We start from the raw sequence: 14,199 nt of genomic DNA on the forward strand, positions 1-14,199 counted from the left end.
AATACACAGTGGTACCACAATGTGATTTTAATGGAGCCATTCTCCTTCTCAGTACATTTATGTAAGAAAAGACCTCCTCACCTCTTGTAACACCTGCTTTTACACACTGTCTCAGATGCGCCATCCTCTCCATCGTCACATTTCCTTGAACAACAACCCTTCTGCTAATCAGTACCACCAGACCACTCAAAGGCAGACCTTGGCCATTCTCCCATCCTTCTCCAACACTGTGGGAGTATCTAAGGAAAGACACAAAAAAGACACAAAAGCATCTGCACCTGCCAGGTGACAATAATGATGTTTACCCTAAGTTTATAACCACAATTACCCAAATTGAGAGCTCGTTTCAGTCCTTTTATTTCTACAGACTGTGGCACACCCAATGTGTTTGCATGTATAGGCTAAATATATTTTTCTTGCCTGATGTTTACTTTCATCTATTTGTCTTTCAAGCTCACAAATTTTCCTTAGATTATGTATGTTTACAACAAAATATTTCAGCCTTTGAATTTTCTTCCCAGAACATATTCGGTGAAAATCACCAGTACGTTCTTCCTGAAGCCCCAAATATTTCTGAAAATGATACCATTAATCTTCCTGGGCACTGGAATTGGTTTGCCTCCGAGAGAGTAACACATTTCAACACCTGGGCTCCAAGTGATGATGAGAAGAAGTACAGTTTGTCCAAGATCTCCATTCACAGAAGACAATGAGAACATAAGGCAGTGAAACAATCACTCACTGGAAACTTGGAAGCAGTATTTCCAAATTGAAGGCATTCACTTTGAGTGAGTTGTTAATCAGCTGAAGAAAATTAGTCAAGAAGGGAGGATTTTCTTTTTTTTTTTAATAGAAGTTGGACATTTTTGTGAAAAAATTGCACTTTCTCAAGAAATGAACTTTGCAGGAAATTTCTTTGTTAACCCTATGCTGAGGCCACTGGACTTTACTCATCATCAGTGTTTTCTGCTTCAAAGGTTTTCTGAGTTCATGGTTATGATACAGAATTTAACAATAGTCAGAAACATTGATGATTGAGCGTCCACTAGCTTTAGGGGGAGCAAGGAACTGAAATATCTCTGACCACTTTTGTTAAAGGGATTTATACAGTTAATACATCCCACAGGAAACAGCAAATCCTCACTTTGACCATATTTTTCCCTGGTTTAGAGTGGAAATCCCCTTGGCCCTTGAAAGGATACCTGAGTGGTGATCTAAGGTACAGCTCTGTGTTGTTTACAGACTCAATAACAGCCATTTCTTCTTGCTGCTGTACATCTCCAAGGCCTGTTCTTCCCACCACGATTTCATCACCTGGCTGCCAGTCAACAGGTTCCTGGAGAACTAATCGTGCGTCATTAGCATGAGCTGATGATTTCAAGCGTGTGAAAGATACTTTGGGCACCCAGCCTCAAAAAAGAAAGAGAAAAATATTTAAAGCAAGTCAATAAACATCAAAAACCAGAAGCGTCATGCTTAGAAATCACTGCTTCATTTGGATCATCCCATAGTCATTCATTTCTTTCTGATGCTGTGTAAGAGAAACAGATTAATGCTATGAAAGAGGGTTTGTGCATATCTGCTTGGATCAGAAATGCCGTGTTTTCCAAATGACATCTTCATTTTGTATCTTTTGTCTTTACTGGTCCCAAAAAAGCTGAAAAAACCATGCTTGAAATAAGTTGGCTCAACCGATGGTGGGAGATGAGGTGCAGTTTCATTCCCCAAAACTGACTTCCCCATGTGAGGAACACCCTCTTCTTAAGCACCATTTATAACCAACAGAGAAAAGCACTCTCTGCAGAGAGACTCTCTGACTGCAAAATGTGCTTTGAATTGTCAGCTTCTCCAGTCAAGTGTCCAAAATGACATGAATCTAGACCTACAAGTAACTTGCATTCACAAAACCAAATGCTTCTGTTAGCAACATTTAGGTAACATACGTATAGACAAATATCACTACTTTCAAAAACTTTGAGAGTGACTACAGATTGCTCAGCTAGCAGCATGAGGTCTTCTTGACACTGTATCCAATGGATGGTCCAATATAAGGGGTCATTTTTTGAGATCTTGGGTTAAGGGATTTACCTCGTCATGCAACACAACTGATAGGCAGCAAAATCAAACATGAGACTAAAATGGCTAGTGTGCAACCAGCCTGCTTTCAAAGAGTTGACAAAAACCAATCAAACAAAAAAATGCTGATGGTCCTTTTTACTAATTGACAAGTGTGGTGGAGACTGGACATCTGATTTTGTCAGCATAAGATTATGTGATGATGGAAACAAGATTCTACAGATGCCTAGAAATGTATCTCAAGCTGTTTCCAGAGCTAGGAATACCCTGCAGGTAAAATACCAAAATGCTTCACCTATGGGTGGTGTCTCTCAAGAAGTCTCCTTCAGCTGCAGCTAGGTAGAGGAGAAGAAAACCTGGAGGACCAAATGAAGTGTATGGCAACACTTAACACAAAAAATGTTGTACTTCTTGTCTTTTTAAATAAAGACATTTTGGTCGTTGAAAATTCTCAATTAAAAAAAAAAAAAAAAAAAAGACATTTTTATCATATCATATCCAATGCATTATTTTAAAAAATTGTTTGTAAAGTAATTAAAAAACCTTTCTCATTTTTTCCACATCAGTTTTCCTTTTAAAAATAAGAAAAGTAAAACTGTAAAAAATCCAATATCTTAAAAAAAAAAAAAAGTAAATGTTTCATGTGAAAAGAATTTCCTTCGGCTTATTCTATCCAAAAGTGGAAATAACAAAGTAACAGCACATACTATTTTAAGCATTTTAACTTTGGGGACTTTTCACAGAAAACTTGAATCTCAGAAAACACTTCTGAACCATATTCTTGGTGAAGCCTGGATCTGGCTAGACCTGAAAACGTATTTTCAAACTTAAGGTGAAGTGAAGGTCCCTGGGGATGGGATACAGGTTTGACGAGCTGCGTGGATAAGGTCAGCAGGGTGAAGAAGATCCCCTGCATCAGCACCCTTAGGCCACCACTGGAAGGCAATAGCTAGGCTGCAACTGCAGTTTTCCAAATTTGCTCTTCTTCAGTGGACATACTACCGAGCCTGTGAACAAGTTCCAGCAATGAAACATCTTGCCATTTCACCCTCCCTTTTACACTTCTTGAAGTTTGTTTTAACTCCTGACATTGCTTTTTTCCCTAACGGGCTTTGGAACAGATTGGTCCAGTGAGATCCAACACCATGAACACCACCAGGGGAGAGTATGTGCCTCATACACCCACCTTTAGTACCTTTTTCCTTCCTTTCTTCCTTTGCAATAGATCATAATTTACCTTTAGCCCACAGCAAGTTACTGTCCTCCCTGGCTGAACTATAGAAAAGTAATAACACCAGAAATCACTGAGGGTAGAGGTTGCATCCAATAAATCATTTTCAAATTATTTTAAGCAAGCTTCTCTCTGTCCATATCCTGTTTCACTTTCTTGTTGCTTATAGTGTCCCAATTCTTTCCTTAATGAAGATGGAAATGAGGAGTGGCACCTCCAAGTCAGTAAATTCACAGCAGAATGAGAGAAGGAAGAATCAAGTCTTTAGAATCTGTCATCTCGAAGTACCTTTGAGCACCTGCTCTGTGTGTCAATGATGGGCATCTAAACCTAGCTGAGATACTTCTGGCTTATTATCTTCTCTTTTTTTCTTAAATCAGACTTGAAATTTCTCAACCTACAGCTTAGCAAATCTTCCAGACATCCTTCACTTAATGTGCTTCAGTTCATATCATGGAACTGTTTTGGAATGCATCAAATGGATTTCCTTCAGATGAAACTATTGCAGTCCTGTAATCCAGTAGAACATATAATACACTTCAGGCTAATAGAACAAGACTAGAATGACTCTATAGTAGTCCCCAAAATACACATAGTGTGGACCCTGCATTCTCAGCACCTACATCATTTGCTCTACAGATCTGCTTTTATTGGGCCACATTGTTTTCTAATGTACACATAGCGGAAGCCCACCTCACATGGTTCATGAGGTGAGGTGGGCTTTGATGTCATCAAAGATTTTCCCTGTGAGACTTCATCCTCAACACAGCTTTAGCCTGCTCAAAAAACCCCTCTCTTGATGTCAGCCTATGTGCATTCTTTTATTAGCAGCAGTCTCATCATCTTTATTCATTTACCTTTTTACACTGAGTGATCCTTGTGAATTTTTAGGACCCACATAAAAGCGAACAACTGACAGCAGCCATCTGCATATTGAGCAGCAGACAATTTTTCTCCAGCTCTGGACATTTTGTTTATAGTACTGATTTGTGTGCATATGTTAATGTGTGTTTGCGTGCATCTGTGGCCAGACACACAACTGACTCCTGTTGTGTACATCTGTCACACATACACTGCAGCAACACTGCTGGGCAACAACTCTTGTCATTAAGGGGTGCAAACCATCATTCTGGATTCAAAATATGCTCAAATAGAAAAAGCTTGTTTCAGGCTTTTCTCCAAGTTGTGAAACAAAAAAATTTTAAGAAAAATCTCAAGGTTGGGTTTTAGTTTTTTTTCTATTTCTTCTAAAAGAAGAGTATTCAAGGTATCCAAATACACACCCCCTTTTTTTCTTCCTTTTTTTCCTTCTTTTTTTTTTTGTTGTTGTTTTTTGTTTTGATTTTTTACTGTGCTCCTTGTCTCCCATTTCACAGTTTGTTTTATCTATTATCCTGATGATTCAGGTGGAGGGATGCACAGGTTTTTGTCAGTGATACTTTTCTTCTCAATTCACCAAGGAGGGACCATAAGTGAGGCTTCTTTGCCTTAACTATAACATATTCCTAGCCCTGTTTTGATGGGAGCCAATCATACACCCAAACAGAAATGTACTACACTGTTTCTTGAGCAGTTATTACCCATTGCTGTTTAAAATCACCCATTCCCCTTTCTAGCAAAAAAGAAAAATACAGCTGATAAACACAAAATTTTACTTTTTTAAAAACGAAAATGTATAGCATAGCAACCTACATCTCACATACTTTAAATGATGAGAAAACATAATTTTCCCATGTTCTCCAACTTCAGTATCAAACAGGTTTAAACAAAGGTAGCTTGAAAAAAAGTACAACACCCACCTAGCCCCTCAGTCATATCACTGGTGTCTGCAGTTGACTTGAGTTAGTTTGAACACTGTGGATTTGTATCAGGTCCCCTAAACATGCCATTTTGGGTGTACAATTAGTCTCTAGCTGCTCTTCCAGAATGACATTGGTCTGACTACAGCCTCATGTCAGATCTGCCAGACCTTCACAGATAACTTGGGGTACCATTCAGGGTGTCTGAAACGGTCCTTATATTAACACTCAGGTAACTGAACAGCCAAACATCTAGCAGACAGTCTAATCAAACTGCTGCTTCTTGAAGAAGTTTTCAGGTCTCTGTTCACCTATCAGGGATGGACTGACTGGATAGGATACACCACTTTTCAGAGTTACTCATGCACCCAGCTTTTAAATGAGGAGGTGAAATATGCTGATGAACATCTTAGGAGGGAATGAGCTCCAGCTGGGAGACAGCCTTCATTTCCCAGAGGTCTCCTCCAGCTTCTCTCCTTCAAAGAACCAACAGACTCTCTACAAAGATCATGAACTGCTAAAAATGGTTCCCTGGAACAGAACGCCCTGTCCCTGCAGGCCCACCCTTTGGAGGCGCAGAGCCCTCTTTCTTATTTCCCCTTGAAAACAAAGTCTATTTCAGATAAAGCATGCAGGGTTCATAAAATAACCTTCAGTGATTAGGACTTGGCTCTGCAACAGGTAAATAAATGACTTGTTTAAGAACAGAAGGTTTAAAAGACCAATAGCTGTGGTATATTTAAATTATTTCTTCCGAAAAAAAAAAAACTACTGCAAGCAGGAACACTCAAAAGTGCTGAAAAACAGATGAATCTGTATGAGTCCTTAATTATTGAACTCATTTTTAATAATTAACTGTGCTCAGATTGGAAAAAACACACATTTTTAGATCTAAAGCAGAAGTGCCTTCGTGTTAAAGGGACAGGACAGAGGCTTTAGACTTGAAATGCTATTGCTGGCAAAGCGAAAATTGAACATTTTGCTAAATGACTTGACAGAAACACTCTTAAATACTGAGCAGAGCAGAACTGTGCTATCAAATTGCAAGGTACTAGAAATGCAAGGGACTTGGAAGGAAATTCCAAAGTGAATTAATCACAAACTGTAGCACAAGAAACATCTTGGCACCAGGACCCTGGTATATGGTTCCTGTTAAAAGCATAATGTGAAGATGCAGTCTTGTATAGACTGGCAAAATTATTAAGAACAAGTAAATTCTGATGTGTAAAATGCCATTCTCTTTTCCATATCAAGTAGAGAAGAAAAATAGTGTAAATCAAATTTCTTATAGCACCTGCAGCAAAACATTTTCTAAACCTATGTAGGATACAATATGGCTTCACCAGCTGATTTCACCTAGTCCTAAGTAGTTCAAAAGGAGATGAGAATTTGACCTTTACAGAAATGCCTCAGAATCACATCAAAACTCAACAAACACAGCAAGGTGTGTCAGGGCATGCTTATCTCCAGGGTTACAAGAAAGTTTGTCTACAGCGAGCAAAGTATGGATTGTACTGAGTGTTGTAGGTTTTTTTGTCCCACTACAGGCACAGGAGAGTTGTCTCCTAATTCAAGAAGGGGATTACACTAAAGGGACTCAGCAGCTCTTCAGTGGCCAAGGAGCCTTGGAAACCCCAGCCACCACAACTAGTGGCTGCCCCCACAAAGCTACAAGTTTCTTGGGACCTGAAGGAACGCGCAGACCTGTGCTACCCTGATCACTGATCCTCTCCTCCCATTTATAAACCTAAGCACATGTCCAGCTTTTCTGTTAGCTTCTCAGCACTCCGGAGCAGAAAAGGAGAGGGAGAGGGAGAGAAACAAAAAACCAGTGGTATTGATCTCATCTGAGAAAGGATGCTCCAGATCCCACTCTTCATCCCCGTGGAAAATTTTGCTTCAGATAAGGCATCTCCTTTAAAGCTTCTGTTTTCAGATTGGACAGTTCATTTTACCCATTCTTTGTACATTTATGGAAAAAAAATCACCTCTTGCCCAGTGCCGTAAAATGGCTTCCAGCTTCCACCAGAAGAAAAACTTGGATTGACGCTGGTCACCAAAGGACGTGCATAGTTCGTAATCTATTATTTAGAATCATAATCATAGAATCAGAATTATTTGTATTAGGTAAAGTCCACCATGCTAGATGCTCTGCACATGCAGATAGCTATAGGCAGACTTAATAGGAGTCTACAACAGGACAATCTACAACACATCAATCCAATGGTGACACGTTTACAGAGTCTTTAGGTCTTTTCATTCTACAACTCAGCTTCTGCCATAAGGCTGTCCTGTGGTGCTGCTGATTTATCCAGTGTTTTCAGATTTATTGGCCATAATCTTCCAACTTTGTTTGTTGCCAGAACATACTGTTTCAAGATACTACAGTCCTTCTCTGGAGTACATTGAGCATAGTCAGTCTTTTGTGTCTGATTTATCATCTTGCAGTCTGCATCCATAGATATGTCCGTGTTCTTACTCTAGTGGCAACCAGAAGGCATTTGAAACCTCAGATCTCACTAATGATTTCCCTAACCACCAGTTTGCTCTGAAAGGAACTTTTGCCTTTCACACATTCTTATTCAGTTAGATGAATTCCACCTCAAATCTTTTGGATGGTCGAGGTCTAAGAATTTCCATCATTAGATGACAGGTTACTTAGATGGAAAACAGATACCCCTGACCTGAAAACAAGTCTTCTTGGAGCATATGTTGTCATCTAACTTTAGATACCCAGGGAACGTCCTAACCAAGCCTGACAGCAATTAGTGCAAACCACATCCAGAGTTAGGCAGAGCTGGAGAGTCTGGTTTATGCGTGGGTGTGTTGGTAGAAACTAGACTCCCTAGTTCAGTTTTAGGAAGCGTGGTTCCAGCCCTAAGACTGCCGTGGGACTGTGGCTCTTTCTCCCAAAAACTAAAGTGTTTTAAACATTTTTCCTTTTCTGGCATGGTACAGCACGATTTGAACCCTTCTCCTCTGATAAACAGTGCCAGGATCCTGCTGCATCTCATTGTCACTCCTATTTACCACAAATTAATTAACTTAGTTATGAACACACAGTTTGTTTGTAGTGTTGACAAACTATAAAGCTCTTTTACACCTTTTGACAGTTTATTGGTGCTTTAAAGTTGAGGTAATGAGATCCTTTTTTACCACCAAAGGAATTTACAAGAACTGCAGGGCGCAGACACACTTACTGTGACTATACAAGTTATACTGCATATAATCTGTCAATCTGATGCAGCTACATTGTAAATCTTTAGTGTAAATGAGAATAGGATCTTTCAATTTCCATGAACAAAGCAAAAAGAAACAAGCAGTTTACATTTCCCCAAAAATAAAAGAATTTTGCAAGAGACAGAGTTAAAAACGTAATTCAGTGGCTTATAGCTATGATAAAAAAAAAAAGAAAAAAAAGAAAAAAAAACCATCCACCATCCTATAGTCTCCAGCAATAAGACACAACACAATTTACTGCAGCATTTCAGGTGTCAAAGTGCCTAAGGAGTCCAACTTCCTCTCCACTGTCATAATCCCCTATTATTTCCTTTCCCTTATCCAAATTGTGCTGCCTACTCAAACTTAGCTTGGCCTTTCCCAAAATTTCCAAATGTCAAAAAGTGATAAAAAACAATACAGCCATGGGAAAAATGTACTTCTGAAAAGAGACTTATTTTTAAATATATTTTAAATCCAGGTTAGAGACTTTGTGCTGCTGCTACTGCTTCAGTCAATAAAAAACCCCATAAAAATAATAGTATCTAAAATTCCTCAAGTTAAAAGAAATAGAAAACCTTTTCCAGAAAGCCTCTTTACTCAGGAGACATAGGTGTGCTGCTACAGCTCTCTATTGTCAAATAGACCTTACAGCCTGATCTCTTTATTAAAAGACCTGGAAAAATTCTTTCATGAATTTGGATTTGATGATGACATTCATAAAAAAAAAAAAGTCAGAGTTACCTCAGCTTTTGCAGTGATCAATTCAGTCACTGGACATAAAGTGTAGGGAATCAGAAATGGAAGAATGAGAGATGCTTCCCTTCATTTTCATATGTGTTTAAAGATATGCCTGAACTGTGATCCCTCAGTCCTCTGCACTTGAAAGATTCCAGCTTAGTTTTGCTGTCTGTTAATTCCAATCCTAGGCATATTCCCTAAGCATTTGAACAACATTTCTAGCTTGTTTTGCAATATGAGGAGTTTGGGATTTTTTCCCACTATGCATCATAGGAAGACAGGGATGTCTCTGCCTAAATCTGGGAGATGTTTTTCCACCCCCATACAGTCCTGCAGGACAAACTGCTGTGTGTGGGTAGTTCGTGGGGAGATGCAGACAGCTTTCCTGCTACTTCCCAACATACCCAGTGCAGAAAGCTTTTCATTCATGCCCCAAGGTAAAATAGGAGGACCCTTAGGACACCCAAGAGTTTACCAGCTTTCTGACTACTGCACAGGCAAGATGCAGCAGCCCCAGCGCTGGGTGCTCAGGAGCACACTGGGTGTTTTAGATTGGATTTGAGCATGGGCTCAAACCATAGCTTGTCTGGTGTCCCCATTGCGTGGGACCAAACCCAGCATCAGGCACAAGCTTTACATAATAAACACACTGAGACAGGAAATCTGGACCTACTCAGTCTCCTCACCTTGGTTCTATGCACAAATCCATCACAGGCCAGCTTATTTCTGGCACTGTTATGTTGCTGGCTCTGGGCAGAGATCCTTTGTGGAGAGCCTCTGGTGTTGCAGACTACTATGGCGGAGGACTGGGGTGCTGCTCTAGGCTGAGGTTGCCACTGCAGCATGAGAACATGACACATTTTCCAGCAGTTCTCTGTTCGTGCACTGGGAATTCACAGAGATAAGTCATGGCTCAGCTTTTTAACATCAGGTTTTAACCTGCTTGGTGGCCCACCCATCCAAGGCCCAATGTAGACACAGCTTCAATATCTCTCTGACTTCTTCCACATCTCATGCAAAATAGGGGTGATGCTTCCCTGTTATAAGTTCTGGAGGATCAAATCCAAGTCCACAACTAGCCAGATGTGATTTCACTCCAAATTCAAATGAGACCAAACCTTCTACAGCTTTGAGAGAAGAAAAATTCCACAATAAAGTTACTTTTGGAACCATTACACTCTTTTTTTTCACTAATGGCACTTTGGGGCCTTAAAGGTTTTGATTTATATTCTGCAAAACATTGCATTTCACTAGTGTAGAAATGTTGATATGAAAAAGATATAATATTAAAAATAATGTACCGTGAAAGTCCAGGTGAAATCAAAATGGCAGAGTTAAACACCTTTTCCTTCTCCCAGTGGGGGGAAAAAATGTCTGATGTCATTTAAACAACAGGACAAAGTGAATAACTTTTATTTTCTCTAATAGGAAATATCCTGGAAAGTGACCTAGTCCTGCTGAACACTTCCCTATTGTGAAACTACAATTTTCACCGAAAGCATTTCCATCTAAATATTTTTAAAGGGCACACTCAAGAAAGCAAGGAGTGTCTTACTAAGGTGGGAATGGCTATGTGGTTAAACAGGTCTATGGAAACTCTCATTGTTGCTCTTTTCTGACACATCACATTGCAGACAAAGTACCTTCCCTGTGTGTGCTGTCCCATAAATGCAAGCGTTCCCAAACATTTACTTTAATCAGAGATTACCCAGTCACTTTGTTAAGTCACATGTTTCCAGAAAGGAAGCGGAAAGCCTGACACAAAACCCACGCTTCACACCCAAAAATAGCTCACAACCAAAGGTGCCTCACAGGAAAACCTCTTTAAACTGACACCGGGAACAGCTTCCAACACAGCAGCCAACTACTGCGCCATCCCATCGCGAGCTGCACACAGCTGTTAACATTTTGCATTATTGCCAGTTAATCTCCCGTGCTGCTGCTGAACAAGAGAGGGAATGTCTGCCTGCTGGAGCAGGTACGCAGGGTGGCATGGCCATTTAAATGCTAAGATCAGTTCACTACATCCCCGGAATGCCATGAAAGAGAATGAGACACGCAGGGAAAGTGAAGATGAGCCTAAACAGAGGGTCCCTGTCTGGCTGAGCCTGCAGCCCTGTGAAAACCCAGATCTGGGTGCAGGCTTCTCAGCTTGCTAAACTTCCCAGGCTTTTTCATATCTGGGGTCAAAATTCACCCAATTTTGTTGGTTGCTTCTTTTCCTCCAGACAATCTCCTAGTTGTAGTTGAAGCCAGAACTGGAAGGGGTATTTCAGTGCTATACTCAAAGGTTTGAAAGAGGAGACTGTGTCGTCCCACAAAAACCCTCCACATTTGCAGTAATCCACAAACTTCCCCCCGTCAAGAAATACAAGCTAACATATTAGCTATAGTCTATATATATTCTAGTTACTCTATTCCATTCTCTCCTACCCTACATATTAGCACCCAGCTCTCAGCCCCCTTTACATCACACTTTTTCCGCATAAAGATCAGCACCAAAATACAGAGCAACTGATTTAAATTTAAATCAAAGATGATAGATGCATTTCCATTAGAAAGAAGGGCAAGCTATGAAAGACATAGCAGCTTTCCCTGAACCCTCTCTGGGTATCTTTTTCCTCCCATCTGTGAGGTCTTTAAAATCTAATGGTCATCTTATATTTGTGAGCAAGAAAGTGAAGGAACAAGTCATTGTACATTAGTTACTCCACAGGAAGTGCCTAAGTGCAGTTTCTCACCCCCAGTAAACGCAAGGGGATTCAAGGCAGCTTAGCCTTCTGTTCAAGAGCCATCTGCTTTAATGCATCATATTAAAGTCAAGGTCTCAAAAGGAAAAATGCTGTCACAGAAGGCAAAAAGCCTCATGCAACCATCATGTAGAATAACTAGCATCTAAGGAAAACCAACCTGTGGAAGTGACCCCAGAAAGGGAAAAATGATCTAAACTCACAGTGTGACAAGGGTGTGCAGACCAATGGTTTCAGTTAGCGGAAAATAACGTGTATTGAATGAATGAACATTTCAGTAAGGTAAAGAAACAGATCTCCAGCAGATCTCTGCACCTTATCTTGAATCCCTCTGCTACACTATTTTTTTTTTCCTGTGAAGTTTTTAATTTTAGTATGTGAGTAAAGCAGAACAAATTCTCTCATGTTGTCTATGATCTCTTAATCTCAAACTCAGCACAGATACATAATACTGCTTAATGGAGAAAAAGCAAAAAGCATTTGATTAAATGTTTTATCTCTTGAGGAATGCACAAGCTCCAGAGAGCACAGTGCACAGTACACAGCTCACAAATATTTTGCGGTTTATTATTGATTAAAAGTGATTAAAATTAATAACTGGTTCAACTGATAAAAAACTTTTTTCCCGAGCTAACCCTGAAAATGTGTAAAATTGTTTGGATTGAAGAGAAGTCTGGGATTGAAGAGCAGAACTGCCTGTATAATGTCATCTTCCACAGTCAGCATCAGTTGCAGCACGACTAGCCATGACTTTAGAGGACTGAAAAGAATGCTGATGCCTCTGTTTTAATTATGCTGATTACAAATAGGTACGGTACTAAACCAAAATTTGGACATTGTTTTTCCTTCACCATGTAGCTTTTACAATCTGGATAAAGTGAATGTAGGACATCATTAAATCTGAAACATAACATCTTCCATCTAGTTGGAGAAGTATATGCTATTAGTCAAAATGCAGGGAACAGGATCATATATTCATGCCCCATATCATCACAGTATTGGCACTAACAAAGTTTCAGCTAAATACACAGCAAAAGTGCTGGTTTTCTTTTGGGAACAGGCGCAGACTGTTTCAAGGGGATACAATAGAATAATGAGCTCATCTGCACAGGACTGCTAAAAATGGAGCAGAATGGAAATGGCCTTTAAAATGTTTCCATCCATGGTAATAATAGTGTTGGGTCCTCGAAATCAGGCTGTCACAAGGGAAGAGTAGGTGCCCTCAGCTACTGATGCAGCGTCTCCTCTCACACTGCCTCCTCACCCAGTCCCTGCCCCCCACTCAGCATCTGCTGGTGTCTCCAGTCCAGTTTCCCTGGGAAGGACAAAGGTGCAAGAACAGCCAAGGCCACCATGTTAAACTTCTCTCCTGAAGCTTGTCAGGAATGTTTCTCAGGGAATAAAGCACGAAAGGAGCTGGAGACAGTGATAAATTTCCCTTCTGAACAATCAATAAAATTGCTTCAGCCCCGCTCAGGCCCCTACTGCGGATGCAAGAGCCATAATTACATTGTCAAAAAGTCGAGTTGCCCTGGCTGACTGAAACCCCCTTTAAAACTGACGTGTGATTGACAGCCAGTTTATGGGTGGCATGCTCTGACTGGCAGGGGAGTTGGCTAAAGCCAAAGGCAACAGTGAAATTTCCCAGTCTGCTACAACTACCAGAGCAAAGGACTGCCACTCACAAGGGAATTGTGGGAAACCCTTAGTCATATTAACATATCAAAGTGAGGAACTGACAGCGCTTACTAAACAATCTGAACTCAACCATGGCTGCAGAGCATCCCTCAAACTTCTCAGTCTGAAAGAGAAAAGAAATTAAAATGCGCTCAGTCCTGTCTTCACTAAGACAGCTAAGAATTTGGAAACCTGCTTATTTAATGATTTTGACCTGAGATAACATATATATGTGTGTATATACACGTATCTCAAAAATGTATATTGCTGAACATGTCAGCCTCTTTCATATGAATATAAAAGTGGCTGTCATGCTCGACAATCTGTTCTATACCACAGGCCAGACTGGTACTAAATTGGAGACAGAACAGCATATTTCTGTTTCATGTAAGCAATATGTACAAAAAAGAACACGCTCCTTTTGGTCTTGTTTTCTAGCAGGATTCTATTGCTTCAATACTAAATTGCAGATTGCATGGTTTGAATGAACCTTAAATGCAGCCATGCGCTGACATTGTATGTAGTGCACAGAGCTTAAAAGTGACTTCGTAGCTAATCTGGATTTCTTGAAGAAGAATTGATAAGAAATTGAAATCAAGAGATGTTTCCACTAATGGATGAAGCTGCCGTTGGCTCCAAGTATCTCCATCCAGATAATGCTTGGGTTGCAGACCTCAGCTCCTTGGTTTCTTTGGGCGTGAAGGAT

General features: G+C 40.1%; 1 protein-coding gene across 5 annotated transcripts in view; it reads right to left on the reverse strand.

The window, feature by feature from the left end:
• PKHD1 (PKHD1 ciliary IPT domain containing fibrocystin/polyductin) overlaps positions 1–14,199 on the reverse strand; it is a 244,217-nt gene that overhangs the window by 130,180 nt on the left and 99,838 nt on the right. For all 5 annotated transcript variants that reach the window (XR_003991946.1, XR_003991945.1, XM_030490172.2 and 2 more), the window contains exons 38-39: positions 1,203–1,410; positions 82–239 (exon numbers count right to left, since the gene is read on the reverse strand). Coding sequence is in view for 3 of the 5 variants with exons in the window: in XM_030490172.2 (XP_030346032.1) it covers positions 82–239; positions 1,203–1,410 (366 nt within the window). In the remaining 2 variants the exon portion in view is untranslated. The remainder of the gene's footprint in view (positions 1–81; positions 240–1,202; positions 1,411–14,199) is intronic.

Source organism: Strigops habroptila, chromosome 6 (assembly GCF_004027225.2).
Source record: "Strigops habroptila isolate Jane chromosome 6, bStrHab1.2.pri, whole genome shotgun sequence".
Taxonomy (NCBI): Eukaryota; Metazoa; Chordata; class Aves; order Psittaciformes; family Psittacidae; genus Strigops; species Strigops habroptila.